We start from the raw sequence: 16,229 nt of genomic DNA on the forward strand, positions 1-16,229 counted from the left end.
GCTATCACACACACACACACACACACACACACACACACACACACACACACACACACACACACACACACACACACACACACACACACACACACACACACACACACACACACACACACACATCATTTGTCCCCACAAGTATAGGACTTCTGAACAAACAGGCCCTATCTCAGTTGTTTGTGGCATGATGACAGCTGCATGTACAGTGCAAACACACACAACTCACTTCACCATGACAGTGATGGTGACAATGACTGTCATGGTGATGATTTATATGTCCGTCGAAGTTCAACTGACACATAAATCATCACCATGAAAGTCATCGTCATCGTCATTGTCATGGTGAAGTGTAGCGAGTGAAGACAGACACACAAAGGCCACCGTGGGGGGGGGGGGGGGGGGGGGGGAACTCTGCACATCATCACCGTCTGTAATGACAACGTTTTTCATCCCAGAAACAGAAGTCACATCTGGACCAAAGGGCTCAGACAGACGGTGGAACCGGGTTTTAAGGTTAATTGGTGCCTTGCTTTTTTCCCCTTGTCTTCAGCTCTTCCCTCTGCTCTACTGGCCTCTCCCCTTCTCACCACGCACGCGCGCACGCACACACACACACACACACACACCCCCCCTAAGAAATGTCTTCTTAAAGGTATAGGGTAAGTGATATGTTTTGGTTAAAACAAAGCTTTTTTTTGTTAAAAGGTTAAAGCACTATATTCATAGACTGTAGTAGGCTACTCATTGCTATAGAGTGTTTGTTCAGTAACATGAGTCTCCATGTCTCTCCAGCTCAAAAGCCTCGAACTGTTTACAGTACATATTTTTGTTTTCAAACTGTTTATATGATGTTTTGCATATAGTGTATATTTGTCTGTCATTAACTGTTTCGATGAATTGAGTACAAACGAGCCCAATGGAAACAAGCCATAGACTTTCTTGGGTTTAAAATCCTCTTAGCAGACCTTGTATTGAACTGTACTTTCCTGTGCTGCTAATAAAGTATTCAATCAATCAATCCACCAATCACATTTTAAGGTAGGTGACCCAATTTCTGCCAATCAGGAGAGAGTACACATTTATCAGCCTCATAGTGTTCCAGTTCCAATTGAGTCTGCTCATTTCTTTGTGTCATCATTTCCAATTTCACCTGTTTAATCTGTATCCTGTCTGAGTTCTCTATCCTGATTGGATAAAATTGGTATCCTGACATGAAAATGCATTGTCTGTTTAATGAAGAGCTGGAGAGACATGGAGACTCCACTGAACAAACACTAATGACTACTATATCAGAGCTGTTTAACACTGAACCAAAAGAAAATCACTTACCCTACCTTTACATTATACTGTCTTCTTAACGTTTTGCTTATTAGAAAAGTTGAGAGAAATTGAAAAACATTCTTATAGACATAATCTTTTTTCTCCAACTTTCATCTCAGGTTTCCTCCATAGATAAAAAGGTACAAATAAATGTAATTCCAGGAGCAATGATTTTTCTGTCAGAGAAAACCTCTGAGCCTGTATGACATTCTGCTGTCAACTGAGTGGAAGACAAGTGTAGATGTGATGGATTGGAGGAAATTACTTTGTGGACATTTGGTGTTTATGTATAAACACCAAGCAGCTTAGTTCATGCTGACATGTAATAAGGCCAGTTACTGACACAGTTGCGGTCATGTGGGGTGAATGCACGATATCGTCAGTGGTGGAAAAAGTACTCAAATGTTTTACTTAAGTAAAAGTGTCAATACTGTAATGTAGAAAGTAAAAGTCCGGAATTCAATATTTACTTGAGTAAAAGTACAAAAGTATTGATATCAAGTACCAAAAGAAAAGTAGTCATCATACAGAATGTCCCATTTCACAAGCTCAAAATGTATAAAAATCTGTTGAAAATAGCAGATCTACAAGCTCACAATTGTGAGCTTGTAGATCGGCAATTTTCAAATGGCCGAAATGTATATAGGGCCGAAGTGGTTCATGCATGTATTGTATAATAATCTAAATCTGCAAAGTAACTAGTAACTAAAGCTGTCAAACAATTGTAGTGGAGTAAAAGTACAATATTTGCCTCTGAGATGTAGTGGAGTAGGAAAAAAAAGTACTGCAAATGAGAAATAATCCCTCAAAAGTGTACTTGTGTAAACTAGAAAGTGTAACCTATGTACTGTATTTTAAGTGATAATTTCCCTTTATCTGTATATTTCAAGCCACACTCTAAACAGCTGCCCAGTAAAGATATAAGAGAATGTCATTAGTAAAAAAAAAATGTTGTAAAGAGCAATTATGCATAAACTGTGGATGGTGGTGTCACATGCAGCTGATCTGAACTTTACATTCTTCCACTATTAAAAACATCACTGATGAGGGTCTGACCAATTAGGCGAAAACACCGCCTGACCTTTCCATGAAATGTCTTTAATACAAGTACATCGGACCATTCCAATGATCTTTATACTCCTATATAATGTCAACTGAGAGATAACAACTACTTTGAAATGTCTGCAACATTTCAAAGTAGTTGTTGCTAGACCTTTAAAAAGCAAGAAACAGAGATCAGAGATGCGTTCCTGGTCCTAATGGAATAAGATGCTAAACTGCAAGATTTACTTCATTTGATGATTCGTATACTGGCTTAATAGTATAATACATGCTTTTATAATAATAGCCCTCAAAAGATATGCCAGGGACTCCCCATAAGAGAATTTCTTTACAGCTCTAGCAGTGATTCTCAACCATTGTAATTTCAACGACCCCCAGTTTGACATGCATTTGGCTACGGACCCCCATTTAATGGCATTTCTATCTCTGGGACCCCAATTTATATCGTGAAATCAATGTTAATTTCACTCTGAGAGTGTACAAATGGAACCAAATGGACCCGTTAGGGTCCATTTGGTTCCATTTGTACACTCTCTGAGTTACAGACCCATAAGGGTCTATTTGGTTCCTAACTATCTATTATTTAGCTGGGGACCCCCTAGAACTCCCTCAGGGACCCCGGACCCCATTTTGAGAACCACTGGACTAAAAGTTCATGTCTCACCTAGACACAAGCTGACACGAATTTTGACCTGATGGTCAAGATTCAATTTATCCCCTGAGCCAGCAGGCAGGCTCTATTGGCTCAATGGTAAAAATGTCAGCACCTGCGCAGGAAACCCGGTTCAAATCCATAACTCCCCTCAACACGTTCCAAGTATGGGCGTGCCCCTTGGCATGCTGGGTAGTCTCAGTTAGCCACTAAGAGTCCAGGACACTGCAGTTCTTAAGATTCTTCTGAGGAAGAGTTATGTGAATCTGAGCCCAGGTTCTCATAAAAATAGAAGTACAAGTACACACACACACACACACACACACACACATGCGCGAGCACATACACACGTGCAAGTGCACACACAGTCAGTGGTAGAAAAAGTACTCAAATGTTTTACTTAAGTAAAAGTATCAATACTGCAATGTCGAAGTACTCCGTTACAAGTAAAAGTCCGGAATTAAAAATGTACTTGAGTAAAAGTACAAAAGTATTGGTATCAAAATGTACTTAAAGTACCAAAAGTAAAAGTACAAAAAAATAGCAGATCTACAAGCTCAGATCTACAAGATCTACAATAGCAGATCTACAAGCTCACAACGCGTCCCAATGCGACACGTTGTGAGCTTGTAGATCGGCTATTTTCAAATAGCCTGTAGGTATAAAATAGGTCTAGAGTGGTTAATGTATGTTTTATAATGTAATCATTTATATCTGCAAAGTAACTAAAGTTTTCAAATAATTGTAGTGGAGTAAAAGACAATATTTGCCTCTGAGATGTAGTGGAGTAGAAGTAAAAATATAGACAATTGCAAACACTCCAGTAAAGTAAAAGTACCTCAAAATTGTATTTAAGCACAGTACTTGAGTAAATGCACTTAGTTACTTTACACCACTGACACACACACACACACGCACTCACTCTTACAGTACGTACAGACACACACACACACACACACACACACACACACACACACACACACACACACACACACACACACACACACACACACACACACACACACACACACACACACACACACACACACACACACACACACACACACACACACACACACACACACCTTCCTAAATGGTCCCTGACATTTAATGTGAAGGTCAGTGGGTTGGTGAGACCATCAGCCTGTCCAGTAACTGTTACATGAATATTAACGATGGCAGCCAGCGATCATCTGATCCTGGCCAACTGAAAGGTGTGTGCGTGTGTGTGTGTGTGTGCACTTGTATTACTGTACTTATGAGGGTCAACTGTCCCCAAGTACAGTCAAAGGAGAAATAGAAAGACTTTTGGTTGTTTATGGTAAAATATTGTAATAATAAAATACAATTAGTGAAAGGGTGTTTGTGTCTGTTGGGGGTATTCAAACCATACTGGAAAAGCAACACATAAATCTCAGAGGAACTTCCAGTTCCTCAGAGGAACATCCGGTTAATGTTGCCATCACACACATTCCTCAGAGGAACATCCAGTTCCTCAGAGGAACATCCGGTTAATGTTGCCATGTTGGCTGTAAACACTCCTTATTGTTTGCAATACTCCGTGTTAATTTATCTCAGGAGTGTACAAACAGAGGCAAATGGACCTATAAATTAGAGTGTACTGAAACAAGTAAGACGCGCGAACGCGGGAAGCGAACGCAAAAAAAGTAAAATAAATATGAAAAAAAAATATTAAAAAAAAGTAACCAATAAAAATTTTTAAAACAAATACAATAAAAATCTGCGTTAAAAGAAGCATCTTAGAAAAATACAAATTGACAAAAAAGAAACTTTGAATGTTTTTGAACAATTCAACAAAGTGTTTGAAGTGCCTGTTTCACCCACTTCCGGGGGGCGGAGCCAAAATCCGAGCCTGAAGTATTTGTTCGTAGACCCCCACTTAGGGGGGGTAGAAAAAGTTTCGGAGCGATTCGGGCACTTTTCATTTAACATGGGGTTTCAATGGGGAATTTTTAGGAGCCTTCTCCGGGGCGTGGCTTCCGGGGGAAGGGGCGGGCTTAAACGCAACCTTGACAGGTGTGTTCAGTTTTCAAAGACCTTTCATTTGATGTATGGTACGTCTAAATTGGACATTTACTTATCTCAGAGGAGCTGCACACAGGCAGTGCACACAGAGACACAGAGACACAGAGAGAGACACAGAGAGAGACACAACCCGAGCACGGTTTCATAGTAAGCTCCACTTGCGCGGAGGCGCGTAAAACGAACACTAACAACTTTTACCTAACTACGGTAAAATATGAGATCATTGCTTGTTCTTGGAAGCTTCGGTATAGTCATGGTATTCGCTCGTACACACGAAAAAAGTACCTCAAAATTGTACTTAAAGGGGAATTTTGGACTAAAGTTTTCTTACCTTTTCTATGACGTTATGATATCTTAGGATGAATGGTACAGTAGAAATTTTTCATAACTCCACCCCTGAGCCACCACAGCTTAAAAGGTGCGCGGATAGGCCTTAGGTTAGATCACATATTTTAATAGCTTTTTTTTGCTTTTTTTTTTGTGAGATCTGACGTTCATAGTGACAGAACACTGTCCCAAAAAAAAAAAAAAAAAAAAAAAAATAGAAGTCTCGCTAGACGAGATTGAAATCTCGAGATTTCAATCTCTCTTTTTTTTTTGGTTGCATAGTGTTCTGTCACTATGAACGTCAGATCTCACCAAAAAAATAATTAAAAAAAGCTATTAAAATATGTGATCTAACCTAAGGCCTATCCGCGCACCTTTTAAGCTGTGGCGGCTCAGGGGTGGAGTTATGAAATTTTTCTACTGTACCATTCATCCTAAGATATCATAACGTCATAGAAAAGGTAAGAAAACTTTAGTCCAAAATTCTCCTTTAAGCACAGTACTTGAGTAAATGCACTTAGTTACTTTACACCACTGACAGACACACATACACACGCACTCACTCTTACAGCACACACACACACACACACACACACACACACACACACACACACACACACACACACACACACACACACACACACACACACACACACACACACACACACACACACACACACACACACACACACACACACACACACACAGTGTAAAATGCACCCTTACAGGTCTGTAACTCTGAGAATGTATGGACCCAAATATGTATATAACCAAATGGACCCGTAAGCAGTTGTGGAAAAAGTACTCAATGTTTTTACTTAAGTAAAAGTATCAATACTGCAATGCAGAAATACTCTGTTACAAGTAAAAGTCCGGAATTCAAAACACACTTGAGTAAAAGTACAAAAGTAGAAAGTACTCAGTACGCAGAATGTCCCATTTCACAAGTTTTCTAATGTATAAAAATCTTTTGAAAATAGCCGATCTACAAGCTCACAATGCGTCGCATCTCGGCGCATTGTGAGCTTGTAGATCGGCTATTTTCAAATGGCCGAAATGTATATAGGGCTGAAGTGGTTAATGTATGTTTTGTAATAATAATCAAAATCTACAAAGTAACTAGTAACTAAAGTTTTCAAATAATTGTAGTGGAGTGAAAGTGTTAATATTTTCCTCTGAGATGTAGTGGAGTAGAAGTGAAAGTACTGCAAATTGGAAATACTCCAGTAAAGTAAAAGATACCTCAAAACTGTACTCACTTAGTTACTTTACACCACTGCTCAGAGTTACGGCGGGTGCTTGAAATTAAATAGTTAGAGAGAATCACTGTTGCATGCATGGGACGTGTGCCAAGCTGTCTGAGGGTACAGTACAAACAAAGTATGTCAGTCTGTAATTGCTGCTACAGTCCCTTAAAATACCCTCCCTCATGACTCAAGAGGCGCACACTTGTCCCTGGACCTCTCTGCTGGCTCGCCTGGCACAGGAACATAGTGCTGAGAGAAGGTGTTTCCATGACAGGGAGAGAGAATTCACTGTTCACTTCATACTGCAGTTGTAGGTCTTTTTTGAACAGATTCAGACCATTTATCCCCAGGGAGATAAACACAGTTTACTGGGGTAAGTTCATTTATCAATTCCATTTTTCTTATTATTATTATTTTTTTGCAGCTCTGATGCATGAACTAAGAGATCCATGGGAAACTCTATTTGGATGCGGTTTTTTTTCTTTTTCATAAGTGATAGATCTTTGAGTCAATCGCTTGCATGCTGGCGTAATGGCCTATGCAACTTTCCTCTTCTACCCCGGATTTGGACCCGGTTTCCGCTGCGCAAGTGCTGACATTTATTACCATTGAGCTAACAAATAAAGCCTGTCTGCTTGCTCAGGGGATAAATTGAATCTTAACCATCAGGTCAAAATTCGTGTCAGATCCTGTGTCTAGGTGAGACATGACCTTTGACACGATCTAAATGTCTCAACAGAAGAGCAGGGAGACAAAATAAAACCACCCTAATTGTATAAGTTATATTGTATTAACATACTCTACCATACATGTTATTCATTAAGAAAAAGTTACATAGTGCTGCTTTAATTTCAAACTGGCGTCCCTATTTTTAGCATGTCATTATGCAAAACACCGTAAAAAATAAAATAAGAATTGCGAAAATAACAAATCTACAAGCTCACAATGTACAGCACCATCGTACGACTAAGTATAAAATAGGGCTTAAGTGGTTCATTACTAGAATGTGCTCAGCACTGACCTCTGTCAAGCTGTCAGTTTAGGGTATAAGATGCTGCAGCATTTCTTTTGGCCAACGGAACCGTTTTACAAAGTATTGTGGTGTTGTGTTAGTCTGATATGTTAAGTTATGTGGATTCTTCTGCCGAGTCCAGGGCCACCCTGAATTCACATCATCATGTGTCTTCTCTGGCCCCCAAGAAGCGCTGGGTGGGCCGCTTTGCAGAAACCAAAAGTGGGAGTGTCAGCGTCCGCCAATCACAGGGCCCCGAGCGCAGACGCTGATTGGCTCTTTCACTTTTTGGTGATAATAATAATGTGAATTCACGCAACCGGCAGTGGTCCTCAAATGTTGTACTTAAGTAAAAGTATCAATACTGCAATGTAGAAATACATACTGCAATGTAAAAGTCCGGAATTCAAAATGTACTTACAAAAGTATTGGCATAAACATTTACTTAAAGTACTAAAAGTAAAAGTACTCATTATTTTTTCAAAAAAACAATCTTTTGAAAATAGCAGATCTACAAGCTCACAATACATCGCGTTGGAAATACTCAAAGTCTCAAAACTGTACTTAAGTACAGTACTTGAGTAAATGTACTTAGTAACTTTACAACACTGGCGACCGGGATGGTTTACCATGCAGGCTAACAGCCTTGGCCCTGCTGTCTAATTGGCAGGACCAACCTCTAGCACCAAGTTTTATGTAAATCCATTCAACTTGTGATATTGTGGTAACAGACAGACAGACAGACAGACAGACAGACAGACAGACAGACAGACAGACAGACAGATAGAGGCAAAAACATGAACTCCTTGGCTGAGGTAAATGAGTAGAACTGTGGATATTAGTTAAATGAATGTTGTGCTTGGTACAAGATAAATCAGCATACAGTACAGTTTATGAACTCATTCCAAATCTTAAAGGTGCATCCGTGCACCTCCAGATGTCATATGCAATTTAAGACACAGGGGGGCAGTAGTGGACAACTTATGTAACTATAAGGCATAATCAGCGGTCATCAATATGCCCACTGCACACACATTTGTCCACTGTGTGTGTGTGTGTGTGTGTGTGTGTGTGTGTGTGTGTGTGTGTGTGTGTGTGTGTGTGTGTGTGTGTGTGTGTGTGTGTGTGTGTGTGTGTGAACCAAATAACCTCATGAAACTAAGACCCACCAGGAAGAGGTACTTAACCTTTTTGACCCACTTTCCAGGGTGAAAGTATGTGCACTCGGCCCCTGTGAGTCCCCCCTGGACTGGGGGTCAGGTTAAGAACCCCCAAAGGAATTCAGTTTAGAGTTACCTTTCATAATCAATCACCTTAAATCATCTTCAACAGGGGCGGGGGGGGGGCGCCATATCTCTGTGTGATAGGAATTACTTCCTTTACATTAACCATCTGAACCCTCGCATCCCTATTGTGTATGTATATATGTATGTATATATATATATATATATATATATATATATATATATATATATATATATATATACACACATATATATAGAGCAACATACGTTTTTCAGAAAACGCTTAGGATTTAGAACATATTGGTTTAGAACAGTATAGTTCTCAAAAATAGCAGATATACTGCCACGCTGCGAGCTTGTACATCTGCTATTTTTGCACAAATCTTCTCTTCTGGGGGTCCCTGGCACAAAACATTTTCAGATGGGGGGCACAGGTATCTTATCTTACATAAACTAAAGAAACACATGAACAAACGAAGAACACAAAAGAAAGGACACCCACCCCTACACTACCAAGCCTGTGACCCATGTTAACAGAGACACCTCTAAAACACTGGCAAATGTAAAAACACTCAGAACACAGAACTAGTGTGGTTGGGAGACTGGCATGAAGGAAGACACCTACCTGACTAGGGACAGCCATCTTTAGTCCACTGCAGCCTGGTCACAGAAGCCAATCACCAGCAGGCTCCACCTAGTGATCAGCCAGTCACACTCACTCACTCAGCCACCACTCATTCACACCATCTAATACTCAATCAGTCAACACACACACGCACGCACACACACACATTTCTCATGTTCAGTACTTTTACTTCTACTCCACTACATCTCAGAGGCAAATATTGTACTTTTACTCCACTACAATTATTTGAAAATTTTAGTATACTTTGTAGATTTTGATTATTATATAAAAAAAACATACATTAACCACTTCAGCCCTTCAATTTCGGCCAGTTGAAACTAGCCGATCAACAAGCTCACAATGCATCGCGATGCGACGCATTGTCAGCCTGTAGATGATAGATCTGCTATTTTCAAAAGATTTTTACACATTTTGAAAACTTGGGACATTCTGCATAATGAGTGCTCTCTACTTTTGGTACTTTAAGTACAATTTGATACCAACACTTTTGTACTTGTACTCAAGTAAATTTTTAATTCCGCACGTTTACTTGTAATGGACAATTTATTCATTGCAGTATTGATACTTTTACTTAAGTAAAACATTTGAGTACTTTGTCCACCACTGGCAACACGTATGACCCTCGGGTCATAACTCAGGTCTAAAAATCATTTAATGGTTACTGTACCTCTCTGTCAGTTAGAGATAAGATGCCAGCAGTGGACATCCATCCGTTCCTCGGTGGCTCATGTCTTTATCCGGCTCAGTGACCTCTGTCACAAAGCTGCAGTTATCTGGCAAAGGGTCTGTGGAGAGAGTCGGCCAGGCCAAGCAGATCTAATTTCAGATTGGCTGACCTTATAGTGGGAGAGAAGCGAACATGTCTTTTATAGGACACTGGTGCCAGTGGGAGAGCACTCTGCAGGGGCTACAGAGTGAGAAAAGAGATACAGCTATTTATTCTCTGTGTGAGTGTGCAGGAAGTCTTCAATCACAATCTCTCTCTTATGTGTCTGTGGACACACGCAGTGATGGAAGAAATACTCATGGTTTTTTACTTAAGTAAAGGTATCAATACCGTAATGTAGAAACACTCTGTTTTGAATTGGCATCAAAATATACTAAAAGTACCAAAAGTAAAAGTACTCATTATGCAGAATGATCCATTTCACAAGCGTTCAAAATGTGTAAAAAAATCTTTTGAAAATAGCATATCTACAAGCTCACAACGGGTCGCTTTGCGATGCGTTGTGAGCTTGTAGATCGGCTATTTTCAAATAGCTGAAGTATATAAGGATGAAGTGGTAAATATCTTTAACTAGTAACTAAAGTGTTCAAATAATTGTAGTGGAGTAAAAGTACAATATTTGCCTCTGAGATGTACTGTAGTGGAGTAGAAGTAAAAGTATTCCATATTGGAAATACTCCAGTAAAGTAAAAATACCTCAAAATTAAGTACAGAACTTGAGTAGGCTACATGTACTTTCCACCTCTGTACACACGTCACGCCTGCACACAAACAAGCTGAGCAACTCACAACGCCAAAACGTTTGTGTTGGTTGTGTGAGTTACATCATAACTCTGTACGGTTCAATTACATATACACACTGTAGTACACCGTTTACCAAACCCATGTTTGGGTCGCGGACCCATTTTTATGGCTGACGAGCTAGTAAACATCCCTTTTTTCTGTTTTTCTTTTATTACCGGTATTTCAAAATGTGTTCAAAAAGTGAAAAAACATTTTCTGAAATTAAAAATATATTTTTTAACATTTACACACTCAGTTATTCATATTTCATAATGAATGCCTTTACATATGTCAATACGTTCAATGTCTCTCATTGTCAGCATCATCATGTGTGATGTTTCTCTGCTCGTGTCAAAGAGAAAAGCAAAAGCATTAAACAACATTAAAATAAAAACAAAAAGGCAGTGAATCAGGCAAAAAATTGAGGACATGAATAACAAACAGAGATTTAAAATCAACTAAAAGAAAGAGTGAATAAATAGGTCTTGAGCTGTGCTTTAAAGCTATCCACAGAGGCTGCCTGTCTTAGGTGTAATGGGAGTTTATTCCACGCCGTCGGCCCGTAGAAACAGAATGCTGCTAGCCTGGTTCCAAACCATAGACCCCCTAACCATAGACCCCTAACCATAGACCCATAGTGTTGAAATGTGAGCCTAGGATATCTTTGATACAAAAGTACCGTCCAATGACAGTCGGAGGTGGGGGTGGGTCTAACGACAAGCCAATCAGCGAATATCTGCTAAAACAAGCTGTGCAATGATGTCAGATGTAGGCAGATCCGTGGATCTCTTGTGATTGGTTTAGGGAAATTAGAATCCCCTCCCCCTTGTAATCGACGACACTGCAGCCAATTTCAGACTGAAGCTTCACCGTGTTTTTTATGTCATTGTAGGCACTTTGAGCAAGTCAGACCTGGAAGACCTGAGGGGGCGGTTTGGAACATATCTAGGCAGGCAGTCATAGAGGTAGGAAGGTGCCAAGACCATTTAGAGCTTTATAAACAAGTACAATAATTTTAAAATCAATCCTAAAAACGATGTTTCTCTGCTCGTGTCATTTTTTTCTTTCAGATCAAAAATGGCGGACACACTCAGCGGAGAGCTTTACCACACCAAGTTCGATCCCAAGGTCTACCTGGGATACTGCTACCAGTTCTCAGAGTCTCCGGGACAGAAGGACAACAGTCGCTTCGTGCTGTTTGTACTGAGTCAGATGAGTCACACCTTCTCATCAGGTACGGTATCATATCTTTGATTTTGTTGTTGTCGGGCAGAAACCTCTTATCTCCATACTTTAACTTTTTGTGTTTTTTCGTAAATGAATGCCCAACTTGACAGTGGTGGAAAAAGTACATTTTTTTTTTTAAATAATGTAAAAAATATTTTTTCACGATTTTTCAAAAATAGCAGATCTACAAGCTCATAGCGCGGCACTCGGTGCCACGCTATGAGATTGTATATCTGCTATTTTTGAATAGCCAAAGAAATCTAAAGTGACACAGATGCGTTCCAGGTCTTATTTAAGTACACCATCCACACCCTCATCAGTGTATTGTCTGTGTCTCATATAGGACAGTACCGGGGACAGAGGCTGATCGAGGTGGGGACGGGGCCCACCATCCACACCCTCATCAGTGCGTGTGAGTACTACCAGGAGATGGTGGTCTCCGACTACGTGGAGGGCAACAGGAAGGAGATCCAGAAGTGGCTGAGAGCCGAGGAGGGCTGCTTCAACTGGGACGAACACATCCACTATGTCTGCGAGCTGGAGGAGGGCAAGAGGTATAATACGCTGTTTTATTATCCCACCACAGCTGGAACTGTCAAATCATGAGTGTGAATTTAATCCATTTAGACCGGGAACGCATCTGTGTTATTTTTTTATTCCTTTGGCTATTCAGAAAACAGCAATAATCAATCATGAACAATCGTGAACAATATCATGAATCAGCTGATGTTCTTCCTAAATGCCTAATCCTAACACAAATCTGAATCTTTTAGTAATTGTAATTCTAAATTACAATAACAAAAACCAACCACAAAAATGACCCTTTCCCTCATTTTAATCAGATCTTATTTTTTTCCCCAACATGGTAAATGCTTCATTCATAGTCTGGAGAGGGCACTTTTTACAGACGGGTAAAGGGCAGGGGCTCAAGCCCCCTTTGATGTCTATGTGCACACACACGCACGCGCACACAGACACACACACAGTAGGCCTACTGTATATGAACTCACATCTCTCATCTCTTCTCCACTACAGAACTCCGGCAGTCGTCAAGCAGACCCTCCGTCAGAGGATCAAGCAGGTCCTGAAATGCGACGTCAGCCTGGCGGAGAACGAGAACCCGTTCCACCCGGCGACCGTGGAGCCCGCCGACTGCGTGGTGTCGTCCCTGTGCCTGGAGGCCGCCTGCCGGGACCGGGACTCCTACCGACACTCCCTGGGGGCCATGGTGGGCCTGCTGAGGGGTCCCGGCGGGGTCCTGGTGCTGATCGGGGACTTGGACGAGACCTTCTACACGGTGGGCAGCCAGAAGTTCTCGGCGTTGAATCTGAGCCAGGACTTCATCGAGCTCACCCTGTCGGAGCTGGGCATGGCCGTGCAGCAGTTTGTGCTGCAGCCGGCGCTCAACAGCGAGCTCAACCTCAAGTGTGATTACAAGGCCTCGTTCTACCTGGTCGCTCACAAGAACTGAAAAACGCCTCTAGGTGGGGTTGGTGAAAGGGCATTTCTGTGTGGAGTTTGCATGTTCTCCCTGTGTCCCCTAGGGTAGGGTATAGGTACCCTCACAAAAAAACATGCAGTAATCCTGGTCTCTACACTGCCTCCACCTGGTCAGCCGGGGCACCTGATGGAGGGGAAAGGAACTGGTTGAAATAACGTGTTCCTACCACACGTTAAGTCCTACCGGGAAAACTCCCCCGTCAGGTGATAAGAAGCGGCTTGCTCACTCCTCATGCATTGAAGGAAGCATGAGCTCAGTTTGGGGCTCTCCCCAGGCTGGCAGAGGGAGAGTAGTGCCCAGGATTATATAGGCAATTGGCACTGGGTGAAAAAATGTGTTACACAATCGCAGGATAAAAAAATCAGATATACAAAAACTAAAACTAAAACACTGCTACCTCTGTTTTGTTCTGTTCATAATAATGTGCAATTTTTATTTCACCCATCACAACATGATTCTTAAAATTCTGTGCATTTGTGTTACTTTTGTGTATAGCCTAGAAGCCAGTTTTTGCACTTGCCCTTTTGTGCACACTGTGCACAAATTGGAGCCTTTGTGTGATTGGAGCCTTTGTGGTGGCTCCCACTAGGCTCTGGAACAGCTTGTCCATCCATTTTCATTTTAGCCCTGCAGTCCTTAGAGGTTTTTAAATCTTTATTGTAAAGAGTAAAGACTCACTTTTTCTCCCAGTAATGTCAATATTAATAATGTGTTTTCTTGTTTGTTAATCTAAACTCTCAATTTGGTTTTTGTTTCATTGACCTGTACATAAACTTTGGTCCACCACAGTCGTTTTAAATAAACGTGTTTTATAAAAAAAAATTTGAGTTGAAAAGCTTATTTGATATCATATCGATATATATATACATACATATATCCCAGCCCTACTCATTATGTAACAGACAAACAACAGCAATTATTCTTCAATGTACTTTGTTTCTTGGAAATATGTGCTACTGTAAGCTGCACCCACTTGGTTCAAAACAAATTAGAAGATCCATTTTGTGGAGGATGCTGCATCTGTATCCTAAATGGATGCTGTTCATTATTCACTGTTGCAGTGTTTTTTGTCCTTTTATCCAGCAGCATATTTCATTTCAGAGTGCAGAGTTAAGCAGCAGCTCACAAACTAATGGCCCAGACCTGCTCAGATGTTTATTAATGTCAGGAGGAAGTGGGGATGTTTTTCAGCGAAGCACTTTCAGCACATATTCCATCATAGCTAACTAATAGCCTTCTCTGTCTCAGGAAAAGGATATATTAGTATAGGAGGCACTTTTTTGTAACTGAATCACCGAAATACAGGTGACAGAAATGACGGGGAGTGAAGCGCCCCGATGTCACGGCGATAAAACACTCTTAATGTGCTATTTCTCCAGACAATAGACAATAATAGACAATATCTTACGTCAACACTGATGAGTGGGTCAAAGTCTCAAGTGCTAGATAGTGCAATTTATCTTCAGTTGTTCATTTAATCTCCAGTTGTTCATTTAAAGGTAGGGTAACTAATTTTCGTTTGTTTAAAATAAGTGTTAAATAGCTCTATATTCTCATAGTACTCATTGCTATAGAGTGTTTGTTCAGTAACAGGAGTCTCCATGTCTCTCCAGCTCTTTATTAAACAGAAAATGCATTTTCAGGACGGGATACCAATTTCATCCAATCAGGATAGAGAACTCAAGACAGGACACAGTTTTAACAAGAAATTGGAAGTGATGACACAGAGAAATGAGCAGACAAAATTGGAACTGGAACACTGTAAAAATGAAGCTGATAAATGGGTACTCTCTCCTGATTGCCTGAAATGTTGCCACCCACCTGAAAATGTATTTTCTGTTTAATAAAGAGCTGGAGAGACAGGGAGACTCCTGTTATTGAACAAACACTCTATAGCAAAGCTTACTATCAGAATATAGTGATTTAATCTTTTAACAAAAAACATTTAGTTTCAACCAAAAATATCACTTTAATACCCTACCTTTAAGTCACAGGATTCGAACCCGGATCCCCCAAGCAGGTGCTTGGGGGAATTGTTGGAAGCTATAACAGAAAAGCACATTTAGGAAGGTGTGCTAATTCCATTTGAGTTTCACGCCTGACCACACAGGATCTAAAATGTCTCAATAGAAGAATAGGGATACCACACACACACACACACACACACACACACACACACACACACACACACACACACACACACACACACACACACACACACACACACACACACACACACACACACACACACACACACACACACACACACACACACACACACACACACACACACACACACACACACACACACACACACACACACACACACACACACACACACACACACACACACACACATAGTGTTAAGTTATATTGTATTAACATTATAGATTGGTTAAAACAACATTTTAACAACAGATCCTTACACACCGCAATCA

At 40.6% G+C, this 16,229-nt stretch overlaps 1 protein-coding gene across 2 annotated transcripts; it reads left to right on the top strand.

Annotated features, from left to right (window-relative positions):
- Nucleotides 1-6,885: 6,885 nt before the first annotated feature.
- On the top strand, nt 6,886-13,825 carry LOC308089981 (nicotinamide N-methyltransferase). 2 transcript variants are annotated; one of them, XM_080434979.1, is made up of 5 exons: nt 6,886-7,024; nt 11,956-12,028; nt 12,134-12,297; nt 12,634-12,844; nt 13,326-13,825. In XM_080434979.1, the coding sequence occupies exons 3-5, from the start codon at nt 12,141-12,143 to the stop codon at nt 13,759-13,761; spliced, it is 804 nt and encodes a 267-aa protein (XP_080291105.1). In that variant the 5' UTR covers nt 6,886-7,024; nt 11,956-12,028; nt 12,134-12,140; the 3' UTR covers nt 13,762-13,825. The 2 variants fall into 2 exon arrangements, with proteins under 2 accessions (XP_080291105.1, XP_080291106.1); XM_080434980.1 differs by lacking the exon at nt 11,956-12,028.
- Nucleotides 13,826-16,229: the final 2,404 nt, after the last annotated feature.

This window comes from Gymnoscopelus braueri, assembly GCF_963280865.1.
Source record: "Gymnoscopelus braueri genome assembly, chromosome: 8".
Classification (NCBI taxonomy): Eukaryota; Metazoa; Chordata; class Actinopteri; order Myctophiformes; family Myctophidae; genus Gymnoscopelus; species Gymnoscopelus braueri.